A 19,232-nucleotide genomic window follows, 5' to 3' on the forward strand; every position below is an offset into this window, starting at 1 on the left:
GATGAAGTATGCCAAGCAAATGCCATCAGATCCCATAAAAACTCTTCAAAACTCCATCGGAACCCCTGATGACATAAACCTGCCTACCCTGGAAATCCACCCTGGTTGTACTATGGAGGAAAATAAAAACGGGGACATTACAAAACCTCCCGCCCCAAAATTGCTTGCCCTCGAGCAATCCGCACCTGTCCACTGTAGAGGCATTTGTAAACTGATACCAAGATCCCATATGAACCCCTAGTCCACATCATGCCTCCAAGCCATCCAGACATGATTGGATCCCCCAGTACCTAGATCCACCCAGATCCCAATGCCACCATGGCCAATCATCACTCAAGTCCCTTGTCTCAGACTGTGCTCTATCTCTGGTTAAAGTTGTTGCTCCATAAAGCGAATACCAACTCATCAACTCTCTCCAACCCAACGTCTGACTCAATCCAATGCTAATCTTGCTCTCCTGATGCCAGAATGAAATGTTGAAGAGTTGTCGACCTGTATCCCACTGCCAACTAGAAAATGTATCCATCATGTCTAAGGGTCCCCACTCCACTATGCCCCTGACTAAGAATATTGTACCATCAATAGGATACCAACTCATGATCTCTCGCCAATCTAATGTATGGACACATGTGTGAAGAATACGTCTATGAGGTTGATACTAGTCCATGCTCAACTCCTGATGCTCTGCCCGATCAACCAACAAAAATTGTCCAAGAAACCCTGCCCCTCTCCCTATAATGAGCAAAATTGGATAAGTTGTGTTGCAAGCCCTGTCTATGTAGTCCTAGAGAGTGTTGCTGCTTGAAAATGTTGTAGCTTTGTTGGTTGCCACTACATTTGTTTGCACCTCATCAATGGGTAGTCCCAAAGATGGATGTGTTGCCATCTCCCTCATCTGATAGGAAACTCTACGCTCCTCCAATCCACCAATCCCCTGCAAAATTGTCCTGTCATATTCCAGCATCTCCTGAAGACATGTGTCTGCAAATACTGCCACCCTGCTAGCTGTTTGTACATATGCATGTTCCTCATCAATGGTTAACCCCAAGGGTGGTTGCTCATCCTCCACAATCATGGGCACAATATGAACCTCCAATTGGCTCTCCCCGGAAGGCTCATCATGCATACTACGCACATCATCCTCCTCAGCTGACTCATGCTCCACCATATGCTGCTCATGCTAAATCACCATTGGTGACTCATCATCCTGAATATCTCCCATAGGGTCCACTGACTACTCATCATATGAATCTGGCCTGCTATCAATGACTCATGCTCCTCGGGCGCGTCCTCGTATGAGCCCATGGACTCGTCCAAAGAAGAATCCTCGCCCTGAAGGTCAGAAGGAATCTCCACCTACTCTACCTCTGTCATCTCCTCAATGTCACTCAAGCATGAGTGGTCAGGTCCCCAAGGTCCTTTGCAGATGAAGCAAAGTCCCTTCCTCCTCAATTCATTCTTGCTACATGATCCACCAAACCTGAGCAGCTCCTCCCTGGTCAACTATCTCCTGAACAGCCCAATGTTCTGCTCAACCAACCTTTCGGCTAGCTCATAAGCAGCAAGTGAGACCAACTGCTATCTCCTCCAAACAGACAACAATCGAGACTACAACTCCCGACAAATGGCAATCACAGCCTCTCATAGCTATGACTGTGTCAGGATCATGTTTCCTAATGCTGAAGAAGCATTGGAACATCTGCAAGATCAAACCATCACACTCTAGATCAAACATGATTTCATAAGTCCTAGTCATAGCCATAACTTCTAAAATTTCAAGCTTGTTCCCAAAGGGAGAACCTGCACTGTTGTCCAAGTCCTGAAAAATCTCTACTATCAACTTGAAATCTCTCCTCATAACATCATCATTGAAAGGAGGTATAGGTGTGGTCAGTCTCATGATGTTAATGAGACAAGATACAACTGGAAGTCTAACCCCTTCACAAGGTTTCTCCAAGAGCTTGGGTTGTATGAGAGCAAGCATAGCTAGTCTTAGAGCCCGAATGAGTTTCTTCCCTTCTAACTGGTTCACTTTGGAAAGGAGTGTATCTAGTTTATCCAGCTTGAAAAGGACTTTCCATGTGACCTTCATGTTTTTCAAATCTATTCCAAGTGCAAGGATTTTGTGTCCAATCTTTGGCTCCTTCTGCAAATCTCTTGGCTACTTATGGTTAAGAATGGCATCGATCACTTTTGAGAAAGGTTTGTTGTTTGTTGTCGTTGGTTTATTAAGGGAGTTTATAGAGGTTTGACCCATGTTTTAGCTGAAAAATAACAAATACATCAACCTGACTTATACATAGACCTTTCGCTCAACTCAGCAATGATTGGACAATCAACCCTTGCGTACAGCAAAAAAAAGTCAACCGACTTTATGACCAAATGACATTATGCACCCTACCAAACAAACTCAGAATTTACATCATGGTCTCAACCTAACACACATGACATTAGTTTAAAGAGAGTTCCATCTTTACTTATGACGAACCTATCCTAATGCTTATGAAGCCCTGACCACAAGGCCAACACATTACAGGGTTATTGAGTCACTTACAATATTTCATACTCAAACATATTCTCTTGCTTAGTCAGCAATGCAACCCTTACAGACCTTATTTTGGCATACAGTACCTTGTTTGCTTTCAGCAACAACCATAGACTCCCACTTCAACAATCAACAAATATAAGACTCAAGCGTCATACAAGAAACTAACCCTGCTTAATGCTTTGAAAGTATCTCTGCAACATATACAATATTCAGTGAAAACAACACCATGTCATCAAGTTCATCAATTAGCATCATTGATATAAGGTGCATAAGATGTTAACTTCTAAGCATGGAGAATAAGAGTCAATGCATAAACCTGTGACCAGCGGGAATCCTTTGTCAATTGAAAATGATCTGATGGATTTTGCTCTCAAACGATAATCTGGACATCTTTGCTACAGGTGAACAGGTGCTCACTGACAGTCGCATGCCTTCTAAACTCTCTCTAGAATAAGGTCTCTTTCCCCAGAAAACTTGATTTGGAATTCCCTCGAGGCTGCTACCAACTCGACTTCAACGCACAGCCACTGCCCTGTCAACACCACCGCTACAGTAGTACTTCATAACACCCTCACTTATCCAGTCGGTGCATTACTTGATGCGCACAACAATCACTAAATTAAATTCGGCTTTTATACTCTATGACAGACATAATCACATCTACAGGCAAATCACTCTCAAACTGCACCCTCACTCAATTTCTTGTGCATTGCCAGTGGTCTGAATTAGTTGCGTATTTCATTCTGGAGAGGCCACATCCTTTTGGAAACCTAATTTACGTCTGGCTGCAGCACTTTGTCATGACCACGATCAACAGCATAGACTCGTCAGCTCTCATCCCAATGCTACAGCAACAAGGAAATTTGGTGGCTCACTTCCGCGAGATCACGAGTGTAGTCTCAGCTTCTAACTCGATCACGAAATTGATTGCCTCATTGTAGTCCTAGCTGTAGTCTATGGCGCTTGAGTGAATTAAGTCGGTCTGATTAAATGTGGCCACATGGTTCAATCTCCAAATCGTACTCCTAGTCAATGCTTAGGTGGCAATTACATCCATACTCGATCCCAATTTGATGGCCAATGATTCTCAACGTCTTGCATGCTTCGAATCTTTGCCTGGAATTTCAATATGGCTCAACTTGTATTAACTCGGCTTCAAGGGAATGTTGGTTTAGCTGCACGAGCTCGACCGAATCTCAGGCCCGATTCGTTATCGAGATGGCTCAATAATTTTAGATTTTTCTTGTCGTTATAATAGGGACGCTCCTTCCCCCAATATAGAGATTTTAGAATTTGGGTTGGCTCTGTTTCTGGTCTCGTCGCACCTCCTCGGTCCCCGTCAAATACATTTGGTTGCAGTCTGATCCCTTACAAACCACCCTGGAAACCCATAATTCAATTTTCAATAATGACCATAGAATGCAACCCTTCAACAATCACAAATCTGGCTTTGAAATTAAGTCGCTGCCTCCAGTAATCGATCCCATAGTTATATTGATTCCGCCCAACCAAATTAGTTATTTCTTCTATGTTGGGTTCACCAACGATTTTGGCTCTCACAGCTCGACCCCGGTTGAATTCGGTCGCTTGACTTGACGACTCCAACTATAGTTCAGCCTCGATAAAGGATCGATACTCGGTCCAAGATACAATTTCAGCCCTTTTTAAAACTCAATCTCATCCCTGGAAATAATGTCGCTTTCATCCTAATGGAATTTCAGTACTTGAAATTGACTCGGCTTTGATTTCTTTGCTGGCAAGGGGGAGGGGGCACTAGAATTGGGAAATTATACATATGAAGCCCTCAAAAATTCGGCCTCAAGATAATTGGCAATTAAATTTCACCGTTCAACTCTTAAATATGTCATACAGCCAGTCAACAAAATATGTCTCGGCCTCTATTCAGTGTGTTAAGTTATGGTATGTTCTATGCTTATAGCAGTTTACTTATCTTTCTTATTATTATCCACAAATTAGCAATCACATGTACATAAAGTAAAGTGCAGATAGAACATTAAACGATCGACAGAAAAACAAGCCAAGACAAGAGACACAAGATGTGGCGGCTAGCCAGGGACAAACCCCAATGTGGAGAAACCCTTTGATCAAATCTTCCTTTATCTTCAATAGTTCAGCAGAGAGAAATAGTACATAAATCTGATTTACATCAGCAGCAGAAAACCCTAAATCAGCAGCATAAGCATCATCGGCATCACCGACATCACCAGCATCACCAGCATCATCAGCATCACTGACATCACCGACATCATCGGCATCACCGCCAGAGAGAGAGAGATGTGATGAGATGAGTGAGTGCAAATGAGGAAAAGACCTCCTGTATTTATACACAACTGTTGATGATTGAATAGATGCAACTGTTGGGCTTCTAAGCCTACATGAGTTGCTGGTCGGCTTGATAATTATTCCATAATCAAAATAAATTCATATCTCTATAAATACTTATCGAAATCAGATGATCTTTACATCAATCCTACACCTCTCGACGAGAGGAATCTAATAAAAATATTACAAGCCATGAATAAGATGACCCACATGGAGTTTGGCCCTAGTTGCCAATTTTAACACTCCCTCTCAACTAGGGAGAACTCCATCGCAATTCGTCTGTCGGTCGCTACTATTCATCCATCAAATGCACTGCCCTGTACAGCTTGACCCTTGCTCTATCCTACCTGCTCTGCTCTGTTTTGTTCTGCTCTGCTTTGTCCGAATTATGAAGAAGAAGAAATGATCGAGGATGTATCATACTGACTCAAAGTTAGTCTCAGAGTGTGTACCACTAGTCCCAGACCAGTCCTCAGCTGACCCGAAGTCAGTGTCATAGTGGGTACAACTCTTACCACTGGTCCCAGACCAGTATCATCCTCCACTGACTCAAAGTCAGTCTCAAAGTGTGTACCACTGGTCCCAGACCAGTCTCAACCGACCGAAGTCAGTGTCATAGTAGGTACCACTCCTACCACTGGTCCCAGACCAGTCCTCCACTAACCCGAAGTCAATCTCAAAGTGTGTACCACTGGTCCCAGACCAATCTCAACTGACCCGAAGTCAGCGTCATAGTAGGTATCCTACCATTGGTCCCAGACCAGTCCTCCACTGACCCGAAGTCAGCGTCATAGTGGGTACAACTCCTACCACTAGTCCCAGACCAGTATCATTGATCCCAGATCAATGAACATCATCCTAGCATAGGGAGTACGATAGATACAGCGATGCGTCCATCGGTACTACTAAGGTCCCTATCCTCATTTCCCTACTCATTGATCAGATGAGATGTACTTCACATGAGTCCTAGACTACATGGGTAGGATGCCTTAACAGGAGAACTAATCAATCCTGTCCACAGGAGAGAGAATCATCTAATCCCACAAGAGAGCGAATCATCTTGTCCACAGGAGAGCGAATCATCCCGTCCCACAAGAGAGCGAATCATCTTGTCCACAGTAGAGCAAATCATCCTGTCCACAGGAGAGCGAATCATTCTGTCCACAATCGCCATGGAGAACACATCATCCAGGCCTCACAGGAGAACAAATCATCCTGCTACACAACCATCATGGAGAACACATCATCCAGACCTCATAGGAGAACTAATCATCCTGCTACATAATCATCATGGAGAACACATCATCCAGACCTCACAGGAGAACTAATCATCCTACTACATAATCGTCATGGAGAACACATCATCCAGACCTCACAGGAGAACTAATCATCTTGCTACATAATCACCACGGGGTATCACAGGAAAAGTTTGATTCTTTTTTTTCCCTGTACACGTACACCACCAGGGGATGGTGAGTCACCCTGTGGTCATATGTCGTTCCAAGAAGTACCCCGCGCCCCCCCCCCCCCCCCCCGGCCGGAGCTCCCAAAGCTCAATACATCATACAAGGCCCTCATCAGAGGGTCTTTGAACGACACCAAGTTGTTCTTGGAAAGTCAGGAATTTGACTTTTCCTAGGGGCTTTGTTAGGATGTCGGCGACCTGTTCATCTGTACCGATATGTTGGAGCCTTATTGCTCCTCGCTGCACCATATCTCGAATATAGTGGTACCTGATATCGATATGCTTGGAGCAATCATGAAATACGGGATTTTCTGACAAACGAATCCCACTCTGGTTGTCACATAGGATCACGATGGTATCTAGTGTAAATCCAAACAGCTCACTGAAGAGCTTCCGCAGCCACACTGCCTCACAGGAGGCCACGCTAGCAGCAATATGCTCTGCCTCGATGGTGCTCAAAGCCACTGACTTCTGCTTCCTACTCATCCAGGGTATCGAAGCAGATCCCAAAGAGAAACAACACCCGAAAGTGCTCTTTCAGTCCACCACGCTGCCTGCCCAATCAACATCAATATACCCAAGTAGTCTCACATCTCCGCAGTGTATCTTAACCCATAAGTAATTGTGCCACGAAGATATCTCAACAGATTCTTGGAACCAATTCAATGTAAGTGGTGAGGTCCAACCATATGTTGACTCAACGTGTTGACTGCGAAGCATATATCTGGACGGGAGTTCACTAAGAACATTAATGCCCCGACGAGTTGATGATACTCGGTGGCATTTCGTAAAACAAGTCCAACAGTGCTGTCGCTTAACTTCTTGAAGTCAAGCTCCATCGGGGTAGTTACAGGCTTGCAGTCCACCATACCGAATCTTTTCAATATCTTCACCACATATTTTCCTTGAAATAGGAAAATTTCCCTTGGCTTCTACCAGACTTCAAGTCCTAGGAAATAGTGCATCAGTCCTAGGTCCTTATTTCAAATTCAAAAGCCAACTCCCTCTTAGATTTGTGAATGAGAGGGTCTGCACCTGTTAGAAAGAGGTTGTCAACATAGCGCACCAGTATGAGAGGTTTGTCATCTTCAACCTTAAAGTAAAGGTTAGGATCGGCTTCACTCCTAGTGAATCCCAGCGTCATCAAGTAGCTATCGATCCTTTCATACTATTCTCGAGGTGCTTGCTTCAGCCCATAGAGGGCCTTCTTCAACCTGCACACATGAGATTTTCGATCATAAATCTCAAATCCTTCGGGTTGCTCCACGTAGACCTCTTCTTTGATTGAACCATGCAAGAATGCAGTCTTAAAATCCATCTAATGTAGTTTCCATCCTAGTGAAGCCGCAAGGGCTATGATCGAGCGGATGGTGGTATATCTGGCAACAAGTGCAAATATCTCGTCATACTCTTTTTCTTTCGGTTCCCTAGTGTCAGCTTCTTGAGAGCTCCTCACTGTAGGAAGATTGTTCATCTTGCTGAGAGCCATATCTTCATCAAAGGTGACATCATGACTAATCACGACTTCCTTTTGATCGGCTACATAGATTCTATAGCCCTTAGTATTTTCACCATAGCCCACAAAGATTCCTTTCTTTCCAGATGCACCCAATTTATTCCTTTTCTCTTTCAGCACATAAAAATATACAAGGCTTCCAAAAATTCTAAAATAAGATATGTCAGGTTTCTTACTAGTGAACATTTCTTTAGGAGTCTTGGAACTCAATGCTTGATGAGGGCATCGGTTTTGTACATATACGGCGGTGCTTGCAGCTTCGGCCCAAAGAAACTTCGAAAGTCTTTGATCATGGAGCTTGGCACGAACAGCTTCCTCAATCGTACGGTTCTTCCTTTCCACCACACCATTCTGTTCAAGAGTATATGGTGTAGTATTCTCCCTCTTAATGCCAACCTCTTTACAAAAGTCATGAAACTCGTTAGATTTCATATTCAGTCCCATTATCAATCCTTAAGATCTTGATCTTCTTTTTAGTTTGATTCTTGATCAAGGCTTTGAAGTGTCGAAACCAAGAGAACACTTCATCCTTCTTTTTCAAGAAGTATATCCAAGTCTTTCGAGAATAGTCATCTGTAAAGGTAAGGATATGAATATCCTCCCAGGGAGTTCACAGGCATCATACCAGATATGTCTGAGTGAACTAACTGTAATATATTGGAGGTCTTGCTTTGGCTTGAGGGGAATGGTCCCCTTTTGAGCTTTCCTTCCACACATTCCGGAGATACACCTCCTTTCTCTACTCGGAATTCGGGCATCCCTGTTACCCTTTGTCTTACATCGAGTAGAGCTTTATAATGAAGGTGGGCAAACCTCCGATGCCAAAGTTCAAACTGAAGAGATGTGTCAAAAGACATGACACCTAGCGGACTTCCACCGACCTGATATGATGAATCAACTCGAAACCCAAGAGTAAAGGCATCTTTAACATTGTTTTTCCATACAGGTACCTTGCCATCGCTGTAGGTCACCTTGTAGCTTTTGTCTTCCATTGCCAAGATGGACACCAAGTTCTTTTTGAGGTCAGGTACATATAATACATCCTGGAATTTCTAGCCTTCTTGAATGGAGGCCACCAAGCGCTTGTCAATAGAGTCCAGGATGATCTTCTTTGTTTTGACTTCACCGGTTTTCCATTTGTTCCTGGCAGCAGTGGGTGCATTTGATGGAGGCTCAACAATATTGCCTCTCACATGGTCCAACACTCCTTGATCTTCTAAGGTTAGATCGAGAGACATCTTCCATCCGTGATAGTCAGCTTTCTCACAGAGCTTGTCTTCGGCAAGGAAGAGTGTTGAGGACCCCATAGTTCTTTTAGGATAGCCTTGCCAATCTTCTCTTTGGTGATTTCTCTTGCTCTTGCTCGGGCTTTGTCTTCACCTCAGCTCTGATACCATGTTAAGTTATGGTTTGTTCTATGCTTATAGCAGTTTACTTATCTTTCTTATTATTATCCACAAATTAGCTATCACATGTACATAAAGTAAAGTGCACATAGAACATTAAATGATTGACAGAAAAACAAGCCAAGAAAAGAGACAAGATGTGGCGGTTGGCCAAGGACAAACCCCAATGTGGGGAAACCCTTTGATCAAATCTTCCTTTATCTTCAATAATTCAGCAGAGAGAAATAGTACATAAATCTGATTTACATCAGCAGCAGCAAACCATAGATCAGCGGCATCAGCATCAGCAGCACCAGCATCATCGGCATCACCGACATCATCGGCATCACCGACATCACCGGCGTCATCGACATCACCGGCATCACCCACAGAGAGAGGAAGATGTGATGAGATGAGTGAGTGCAAATGAGGAAAAGACCTCCTCCTGTATTTATACACAACTGTTGATGATTGAATAGATGCGACTGTTGGGCTTCTGAGCCTACATGAGTTGCTAGTCAGCTTGATAATTATTCCATAATCAAAATAAATTCATATCTCCATAAATACTTATCAGAATCGGATGATCTCTAGATCAATCCTACACCTTTCAACGAGAGGAATCTAATAAAAATATTATCAACCATGAATAAGATGACCCACATGGAGTTTGGCCCTAGTTGTCAATTTTAACACTGTGCAAGGAAATCGACCCACAAAACTTCAACAAGATATGGGTGCCTTGGTCCTTCGACTAGCCCGGAAATTCATCCACGACTCTCGTTGCTACCTTATGGAATTGTTGCAATCCGAAACCATCACAATTGAAAAACACTACAGACAAAGTCAATACTCGTTTGCAGCCTCTTGGCCCTTCCCTCTTGTCAATTGATGTGACTGATTTGCAATGTCGATGGCCTCTTGGCTTGAACCTGCAATGCCAACAATGACCAAAGAAGATTCAGACAACTTTTTTTTCTTTTCTTTTTTCTTTTTTTTTCAATTATTCAGCCCCTTCCAAAGTTTGATCGATGACTTCTGGCAATTCCAAAATAAACCCTCGAATACTTAAAATTTAAACTGAAAACCCGAACCCGCAAGCGAAGCCAAGTTCGATGCTCCGATACCACTGTAATGTCCCAAATGGAACAATTTGGGGTTTTCTTGAAATTCCAACTCAGAAACTCTTCAAATAAAAATTCCATTCATAAACAAAAGATTGCCATGTAAAATAGAAAAAGAGAATGCATGCAATTCAATCATACAATTAGCAGAAATAATTCTCAGCTTTTATTATAATGTATAAACTGGGGTTTTACATGTTGGAATAACAAAAATAGTTGAGATAGCTAAGATAGAACTGGCCTCAAGGATCTGCTCTAATGTTGCACGGGCCCTCCACCAAAACTAAATTGAACTACTACTGCTAAGCTCTCCTGTGAATTCTGGATGTATTCACCAAGGGGAGATGGGTTCTCGCCCAATCTCACTGAATCACCCAAGGCTTTCCGTCGTGGGGCTACCAATGGAGTAGAGAACCAAGTTCTCAACCTCTCATACAAGAAACAATATCAAATCCAAGATGTCTCCAAATGACCAACTCCTCATCTTTTATAGATCTGATGGATAAATCTCCAAGCCTCTAGAAGCATCTTATTTTATTATTTTATTACTATTCTAGAAGCTCCTCCATTGACTTTTTCTTAAGTGACCTTTTAACTTTATTTTATTTCACATTAGTCACTTTTGGCTCATTTCCTCCAATTGATTATTTTTCCTTAATTAAATGACTAATTAAAGTCATTTTTAATTAAGGAAAATTGTAAATCGCCCACCATACTCCCTTCGGCCATTGGAAGTCACTTCTCAGCATCCCATCCTATAGATCTTCTCGTTTCCGTTCCAACTAGTTATTACACTGAGGTGTTCCATCAATTAATCTCCCCGGAATGCCACCTCGAGCATAATTAATTAAGTTAGGCCCCATAATAATGCTAATTTTTTAAAATTGTCGGAATGTGACGGAACGAAAGTCAAATTGCAGATGATGAAATATGCCAAGCGAATGCCATCAAATCCCATAAAAACTCCATCGTAACCCCTAATGACATAAACCTGCTCCACTGACCTGGCTATCCCCTACCCTAGAAATCCACCCTGGTTGTACTATGGAGGAAAATAAAAATGGGGACATTACATACACCAAGGGTTGTTGCACAAACTCACACTTCTTGATATTTGCTAGCAGTTGGTGCTTCTTCAATGTTTCTAGCACCTACATCAAATGAGAAATATGCTCCTCCCAAGTAGCATTATATACTAGTATATCATCCAGATAGACAATAACAAATGAATCTATAAAAGGGTGCAATATATCATTCATTAATATCATAAACGTAGTTGGTGCATTACATAGGCCAAATGGCATAAATAACCACTCATACAAACCTTGTCTAGTTTTGAAGACAGTCTTCCATGTATCTTCTTCTTTGACTCGAACCTAGTGATATCCAGACTTCAAGTCCAGCTTGGTGAAATACTTTGCTTGCTGCAACTGATCTAGCAGATCGTCTATCCTAGGCAAGGGGTATCTATTCTTGAGCGTGATTTTATTCAATGCCCTGTAATCTATACACATCTGCCAAGTCCCATCCTTCTTTGACACAATGATGATGGGTGACCCACATGGTGATGTACTCAGTCGAATGACACCTTGTTCCAGCAACTATTGCAATTGTTTCTTCACCTCACTTGCTTCTATAACAAATTGCCTATACAACCCAATATTTGGCAATGGGGAGTCTAGCAATAGCTGGATCTCGTGCTCCACTTCTCTCTTAGGTGGTAACCCTTTAGGCTCTCAGAACACATCCTTGTATGCCTGTAACAACTCCTCCAATTATTGTTTTTGTTTCTTAGTACACCCCTCCAGGGATGCCTTGCCTCTTATTGACTCCTCTTCAGACTGACTTTCTCTTAAAAACAATAAAACATACTTCTTGCTGGAACTGATCAATTTCTTGGCTTGGTTGGCACTTACCAGTGAAATTTTTGACTTGCCTTTGTGCGCGTTGATGATGAACGATTTTCCATCCTTGATGAGCCAGTACTAGTTAGCTCTCTTCATGAATATTGCATCATGCATGTACATGTATGAACTCCCAAACACTACTCCACATACATCAAGGGAAACCACATCCAGATCTACTTCATCAATAAAATCAGCACTGATCACAAATCTAATTTTGCACTGTTTTGTTACCCTCGGCTTTGCGTCCTTATTTACCCATCCCAGTGGATATGGGTTTTGGATGATCATGAACTTTCAGCCCCAACTTCCTAACCAGCTCTGTTGTGATGAGATTCATCTGCGATCCTGAGTCAAACAGAGCATCAATCTTTGTCTTCTTGACTTGTATCTTTATATGGAAGAGTTTGGTCATTTCTTTCTCTTCCTGTTGCTGAAGGCTACTCAGATTCACCTCCTTCTGCACTGATGTACAATGATCTTCTCATCCACGTCCGAGCTGCTTTCAACTTGGTTGCTCAAATCAGTGGCCATGAGATTCTTCTTCTTATTATCTTTCTTCTTGTTCTTCGAGTTTAGCTTTGGATGCAACTTCCAACACTTCTCCTCTGTATGGCCATCAATGTTGTAGTGGTTGCAGTGGTTACTAAGATCTTTGCACTGGTGTGTTGTGGTTGTCGTCTTTTTATCTTTTCCCCATTTTTGCTTCTTCTTTCCCTCCTTAGAAGCTTCTTGTTGCTCTTTCTGCTTCGATCCACTTGATTGCGCTCTCTTCAAGCCTATGTTCTCCAGGTACTATGCTTGTACACAAGCCTCGTCCACCGATTTGGGCTTGAACAACATCACTTGCTCACACAGATGGCGGTGCAGACCCCCCAAATACTTGAGGAGTACATTTGGGTTCTTTGGAGAGATACCCAATATTATAGCCATCTTCCTGAATTTCGTAGTGTACAACTGCATGCTTTGGCCCAGCTTTTGCCTGAAGTAATGCCACCGAATCCACTGGTCCTCCATGTACCCAATGGGATAACACTGCGACTTAATGAGGGTTTTGAAATCATCCCACTTAGTCACTGTAGGTTCTCCCTCCAACCTCAGGGTTTCCATGTGGCTTTCACACCAAGTCAGTGCATGGCACCTAGGTTGCACGAAACGGGGAAACGGGAACCAATGCGAAACGCAACCTTCCCAAATTTTGGAAACGGGGAAACGCGAATATATATATATATATATGGACATTTAAGAAATATGTGCAATCATAAAGCATATATGATACATTCTAATTTATTACATTATGATAAAATTGTCAATTGTCAATGCATAAACTATAAGTCTCTAAATTTACATCACATTTACTCATGAATGATCACATAATGAAAATAGAAATATCCAAAATCAGCAACGAGAAATTTCTAATTTCTTGTCTCGTGCTTGATTGAGAGTCTCCTCCTACATAGTTGAACAACCTTAGTGCTCCTGATTAAATACAAGTTTCATACCCTAGTACCCTACATGCTCTTCATTATTGGGAGTCTCCCCTGCATAGAGGGCTTGGTTCTCTTGATTAAATACAAGTTTCATACCTTAGTACATGATGAAATCCAATGGAAACATTGCAAACCCCCCAATCCTGAAATCCTAAAAAACAGATAAGTCTGCTGGATTTTGAGTGGGATCTAAAATTCTACTTTCTCCATATGAAATCCAATGAGGGCGAAACCACTCTCAAACATCCTGAGTCATTTCATGGTAATGTTAAAAATTTAAGTAAAAGGATGAAAATGAAAAATAAAGGAGAATATCACTTTTACTTTAAGTATTTAACATTACCATGAATTGCATATCAACAATAGGGCAAAAGTTCACTTTTATAACTTTAGACAGGCATCTAGAAGCAACCAGAAGTCACTAGGATAACCTAAAAATAAATTAAAAAACAAATTAAAAAAACACAAGTAAAAAGCTGAAACGTGAGTCGTAAGGCCCTGAAATGCATTTCAGGCCGTACTGGCCACGTTTCGGTGTCGTGAAACGTGGCAGTACAGCCTAAAACGCGTTTTAGGGCCGTACCACACGCATTTCAGCATTTCGTACTCGTTTCCGTACGAAAACGCCCCCCTTGCCCTACATTTCCTGCAACATAGCATGGCACTCTAATTTCAGTCACGCGAATGAGATCTTTTCCCCTTCCTCGACTTAATGGACGCTGAAATAAACTTCCAATTGTTGCATCCCGTGGTTTAGCTTCAAAGCGTCGATCTCATCGTGGTACGACTTAATATCGACTTTTGCTTCCAATTTGAACAGGGATTAATTCACAACACTCGAACTGGGTTGATCTTTTCTGGGTTCTTTCTTCGGTTGGTTTTCAGTGTCTTCCCGGTCTCCCTATCCCCCTTCTGATTTGTCCTCTACATTCGAACCCCCATCTTCTCCAAATATCCCCAGCTTATTGCTTACGGTTGCCATGACGAGGTTTGCATTGTGGTTTATATCTGTGACTTGTTGTTAGAGCCGCGAAAACCTCACCTCTGCAAGATCACGAGGTTCGTTTACAAATTCATTGGCCATGATTAGGTTTTTACAATTTTCAGCCCCACTGATCTAAATCCCTGCAATCTCCACAAAATACCCAAAGAAACCGGCTCTCATACCAAATGATCCGTAACTGTCGTGGACATTCCACTGGACAGTTTGTCACAACAAATCTGATAATAATATATTAAAATACTCAAATTTTGGACTATTACAGTTTTATTTAATTTCTAGATCTGTAGATTTTACTGTAATTAGTGGATGCATGTGAATGGAAATTATGCAGAAAGGTAGAGAATGACAAAATAAACTCACACACATAAGACACAAGATATGCTCTCTCGGAAACCCTTTCGGGAGAAAACCCAACTGGAAGGTGAGGTCGCTTCACTCTATTTCTTTGTCTAGAAATATGGTTGCAGGTATAAAGAAGCAATGTTCGTGACCCGTGGGCTGCTCCAGTGCATAGATCCTCTCTATGCGCTCTACCTCCTATCTCTCCTGGCTATCTTTGCTTAGCTATGGAACAAAATGCTCTCGAAAGAATGGAATGTCTCTTCCTCCTAGTGGCCCGCTTATAACACAACCCAATAGCCTACTAGTGGTTAAGTTTGACTACATCAACTCTTAACTAAAGTTACAAAATAGACTCTTCTAGAGTCTTTTACATTACAAACATGTGGCTAGCACCTTTTCCATGAATAATGGGGGCTGACGCAACATCCTTTCAAACTATAGGTGTGAAAACAAGAAGATCAACTTCTAAGTGGCATAACTTTTGCATACGGACTATGATTGATGCGCTTCTTATGTCATTGAAAAGTTTTACCCCCAGAAAACGTCATGTGATGCCTCAAAACGCTCCCAAAAAGTTTCAAACCTCGTTTTGCCAAACTGGGTCCCGCCAGTAAAAACGGTCTCGTGAGCTGATTCCTCCACTTTTTCCACTCCAAATGCATCGAGATGGATGACAAACAATATAATGATCCAATTCGAATCATTATCCAGTGGGCTTCTGTTGTAGGATCCTTATGGGGCATTTAACTTAAGATCCTTGGGTTACTTGATCCCTAAGCCCTACCAAGGAAGCCTCCCTTGTGTTGGATTGTGTCCTTCACTAAAGAGAGGAGAGTAGTTGCTGAGGTGACAGTGGTAACACACCTATGTGTTGCACATTGTATAGGTCACCTAGCAAGGCATTATACTAGGTGCTAGATTTTGTTGTAACACACCAAATAAATGATGTCTTGGAATTGTTTGAACAATTATGAAAACTTCCTTGGATTAATGAAAAACTCATTAAAAAGGAAGTATAAATGAATGACTCATTATGGAAACCTCCTTACATTAATGAAAAACTCATTAAAAAGTAAGTATAAGTGAATGACTTGTTACAAAATGAGATGAGAGCGAAATGTTTTAACCATACACATTCTAGTTGCATGGTATCCCAAGTGTTTTTAGGTTAAAAGGTTGCACTATGATTTTAGCATGTGGGCTCAGTTCAGAATGCCCTCTTGACATCATCCCTGTCCCTCTTCTCATGGCAGAGTCTAAGAGAAAGGCTTCTGCTGTATTTTCCAAGAAGTTGTCACATTTCCAAGTTCATAGACATAAACATGAGCGGGGAGTTGCGAAACGGCCCTCCACCCAACAACTAAGCACTTAAAATTTATTATCACCACTTGACAATGCACAAATCCCAGTTCAAGTGCTACTGCTGCCAGTGTTCACTACAAGAACATTGTTCAAGCAATCAAAGGAAATAATTTTAAATCAAATCCCAACAAATTACAAAACACTTCAATCAATTTAGTATTAGCCATTTGATGCACGTTCAACACCTATCAAGCTTAAAACAGAAAATGGTGTTCTGACGATAAAATATTCGTATAACCTCAACAGCTTACTGCATCAAGACCTTATGTCAAAATTGACTTTTCCAATATTATGCTTTGCATATAGCTTGTCTTATCAAAAAGTGCTTAAAGTATTTTGAAGTTGTAAAGACTGAATTAAGGATGGATAACCTGAAATTCTGTCAGTAGACAGCTGACATGAAGAACAGAAAATTCTAAGATTCTTACTTGTATAACTTAAGCCCTTCTGTAAGTTCCGTCTCCCTTTTCCTCTTCAGCTCCATCTTTTGCAAATAATTTTGCATCTGCAAACAAATTCAGTTCCTATTCTACTTCAGGTTTCTTATATGTTTTTTTCAAATAAATTCTGCATAAAAAGAGTTGCATGCTTGCAGATATTTTTTACAAACAAAAGTGATATACAAGAGAAAACGAAGTAAAAACAGACTAACAAGGTTTTCATTGGACATTTTGAATCTTTTCAGTGTTGATTTTAAAGTTATACCACAAATGGCATTGGGGAAAGGAAGAAATGTTCTTGGTAGATAAGTTGATGGGCCTAATCATTGGATATGAGCTAAAGACATAAATATGGTAAACGTGAAGCACTGTAAAGCCTAGAAATTTAGCCTTATAACTCCCAGTAGGTAGTGACCATCACCCATGGAGCAGAGGCCGACCTAGAGGAATGCTTATGGAGTAGGGGAGAGATAAAGTTTGAATAATTGATATCAAAACTCTAGGAAAAACAAGTTAGTTTTGAACAATTGAAAGAGACAAAAGAACTAGATCTACAGGATAGAGTCAGGCCCAGGACTAATGCAGGATAGGCTGCATTTTCATACATTCTTATAACCCCTGTCGAGTGAAAAACAGAACAGAAAACTATGTAATCCTCCCACTTCAGAAAAAAGATATAAGCATTTTACTTCTAGTTAGTCATACAAGTAGTCACTAGTTTCTGCTCAAAGGCATTGCCAGCTAAGTGAGTAGAATTTTATGTCATCACACACCATAATTTGTAAAATCAACTACCATACTGTCCTGCTTTTGAGATTGCAAAATCTTAATAATGACCAGAAAATGAATACATGCATCTTGCTTGTTTTAATGTATACTGGAAATTAAGAAACAAATGCTTACTTGAATTTCTCTCACTTTATCACTGATGACACCTGAATTTCTCTCTGCTGCTATTATATCTTTCTTGTCAATAGCAGCACTTTCAATCTTTCCTGGTAATATGCAACAACTTATACAATGAAAAAAATCAGCAGATGAACAAAGTTCTTCATATGGAAAAAGTTATCGAATAATAAAATTCTGCATTATCAAGTAACAAAACCTATCCTATATGGCTAAAATAGTAAAAGCCACTTTGTAGGGCCTGATAAATTAGTAAAAATGAGGGAGCATTTTCTGTTAGATCGAATTCAATTACAGGCTGGTAACTTCCCAAGTGTACCTTGTGAGGTACATAAGAAAAAAAATAACCATAGAATCTTCATAAAGCTGGTTTAACTTAGCAGAGAAATTCCATTAAATGCTGCAAATAAGTGTCCAAAATTTACCAAATTATTAATCTATTCGTGGGAATCTGCCCTAAGCCTTCTGAATGATAACTTAAGTTTAGTTCAATGTCAAAAACACAATTTACATAATACAACCACCTTTAAGAACTTACCTAACTCACCTTTAAATCAGATGCTTGCGTATCATGGTAATATATATCAAATGCTTGTAGCCTTGGATGAGCACAAATAGACAGCCATCTTAGAAAAAAGAAGAAAGTGAACCCATCTTTTGTAGGATTTTAGATAGGCATATGAACAAGAAAATAAACACATGATAAGAGGGATAGAAAAATAAATGCCATATATAATTGGCAATGCTACAGCAATATATCACAACCTTAGCCTGAACCCATCTTTCGTAGGATTTTATATAGTCATATGCACAAGAAAATAAGCACATGATACGAGGAACAGAATAATAAATGGCATATATTATTGACAATGCTTCAGCAATAGATTACAACCTTAACCTGAGGACCACACAAGTACGTCAAACACATGTACCACTTTCATGTATCTCACCAAACATTACATCATATACAGTAATAAATAATAAATAATAATCTAATTAAGGTCACAGGCAACACAGACACCAAATTGGTGTATGAAACTCGTTTGTTTGTGGGACAACGGACCCGCCTCGCTGCAGCAATTTGACTGCTAAAGTCTATGGATGTGTGCATACTCTAACCCCCACTGGATCTGAACATATGACCTCTTAGGAGGAAACACATGTTCTGAAACATTAGGCCCACTCAAGTTGTACCTTATGACAGTTAGGTGGGTTAGGAGGTGTAACCACATCATTAACCTTCATACTAATTACCAGTGTTGATAATATCGGTATCGGGAAAATATCGGCGAGGGTCCAGAAAATATCTTATCGGCAATATCGGCGAAAATATCGGCAAATATCGGCAGGCATAAAAAATGCATAATATATTCATTTTTTTCAGATTTTTAAACATATAAAGCA

The 19,232-nt window shown here is 40.9% G+C and overlaps 1 protein-coding gene across 1 annotated transcript in view; it reads right to left on the reverse strand.

Moving 5' to 3' along the window:
* LOC149205432 (protein MET1, chloroplastic-like) overlaps positions 1-19,232 on the reverse strand; it is a 142,014-nt gene that overhangs the window by 94,297 nt on the left and 28,485 nt on the right. Inside the window, exons 3-4 of the mRNA XM_089395069.1 lie at positions 17,826-17,917; positions 16,911-16,987 (exon numbers count right to left, since the gene is read on the reverse strand). Of these exons, the coding sequence (XP_089251195.1) occupies positions 16,911-16,987; positions 17,826-17,917 (169 nt within the window). The remainder of the gene's footprint in view (positions 1-16,910; positions 16,988-17,825; positions 17,918-19,232) is intronic.

The sequence above is a fragment of the Pinus tabuliformis genome, chromosome 1_2 (genome assembly GCF_031772625.1).
Source record: "Pinus tabuliformis cultivar Carrire ecotype Pingquan chromosome 1_2, CPIR1, whole genome shotgun sequence".
Classification (NCBI taxonomy): Eukaryota; Viridiplantae; Streptophyta; class Pinopsida; order Pinales; family Pinaceae; genus Pinus; species Pinus tabuliformis.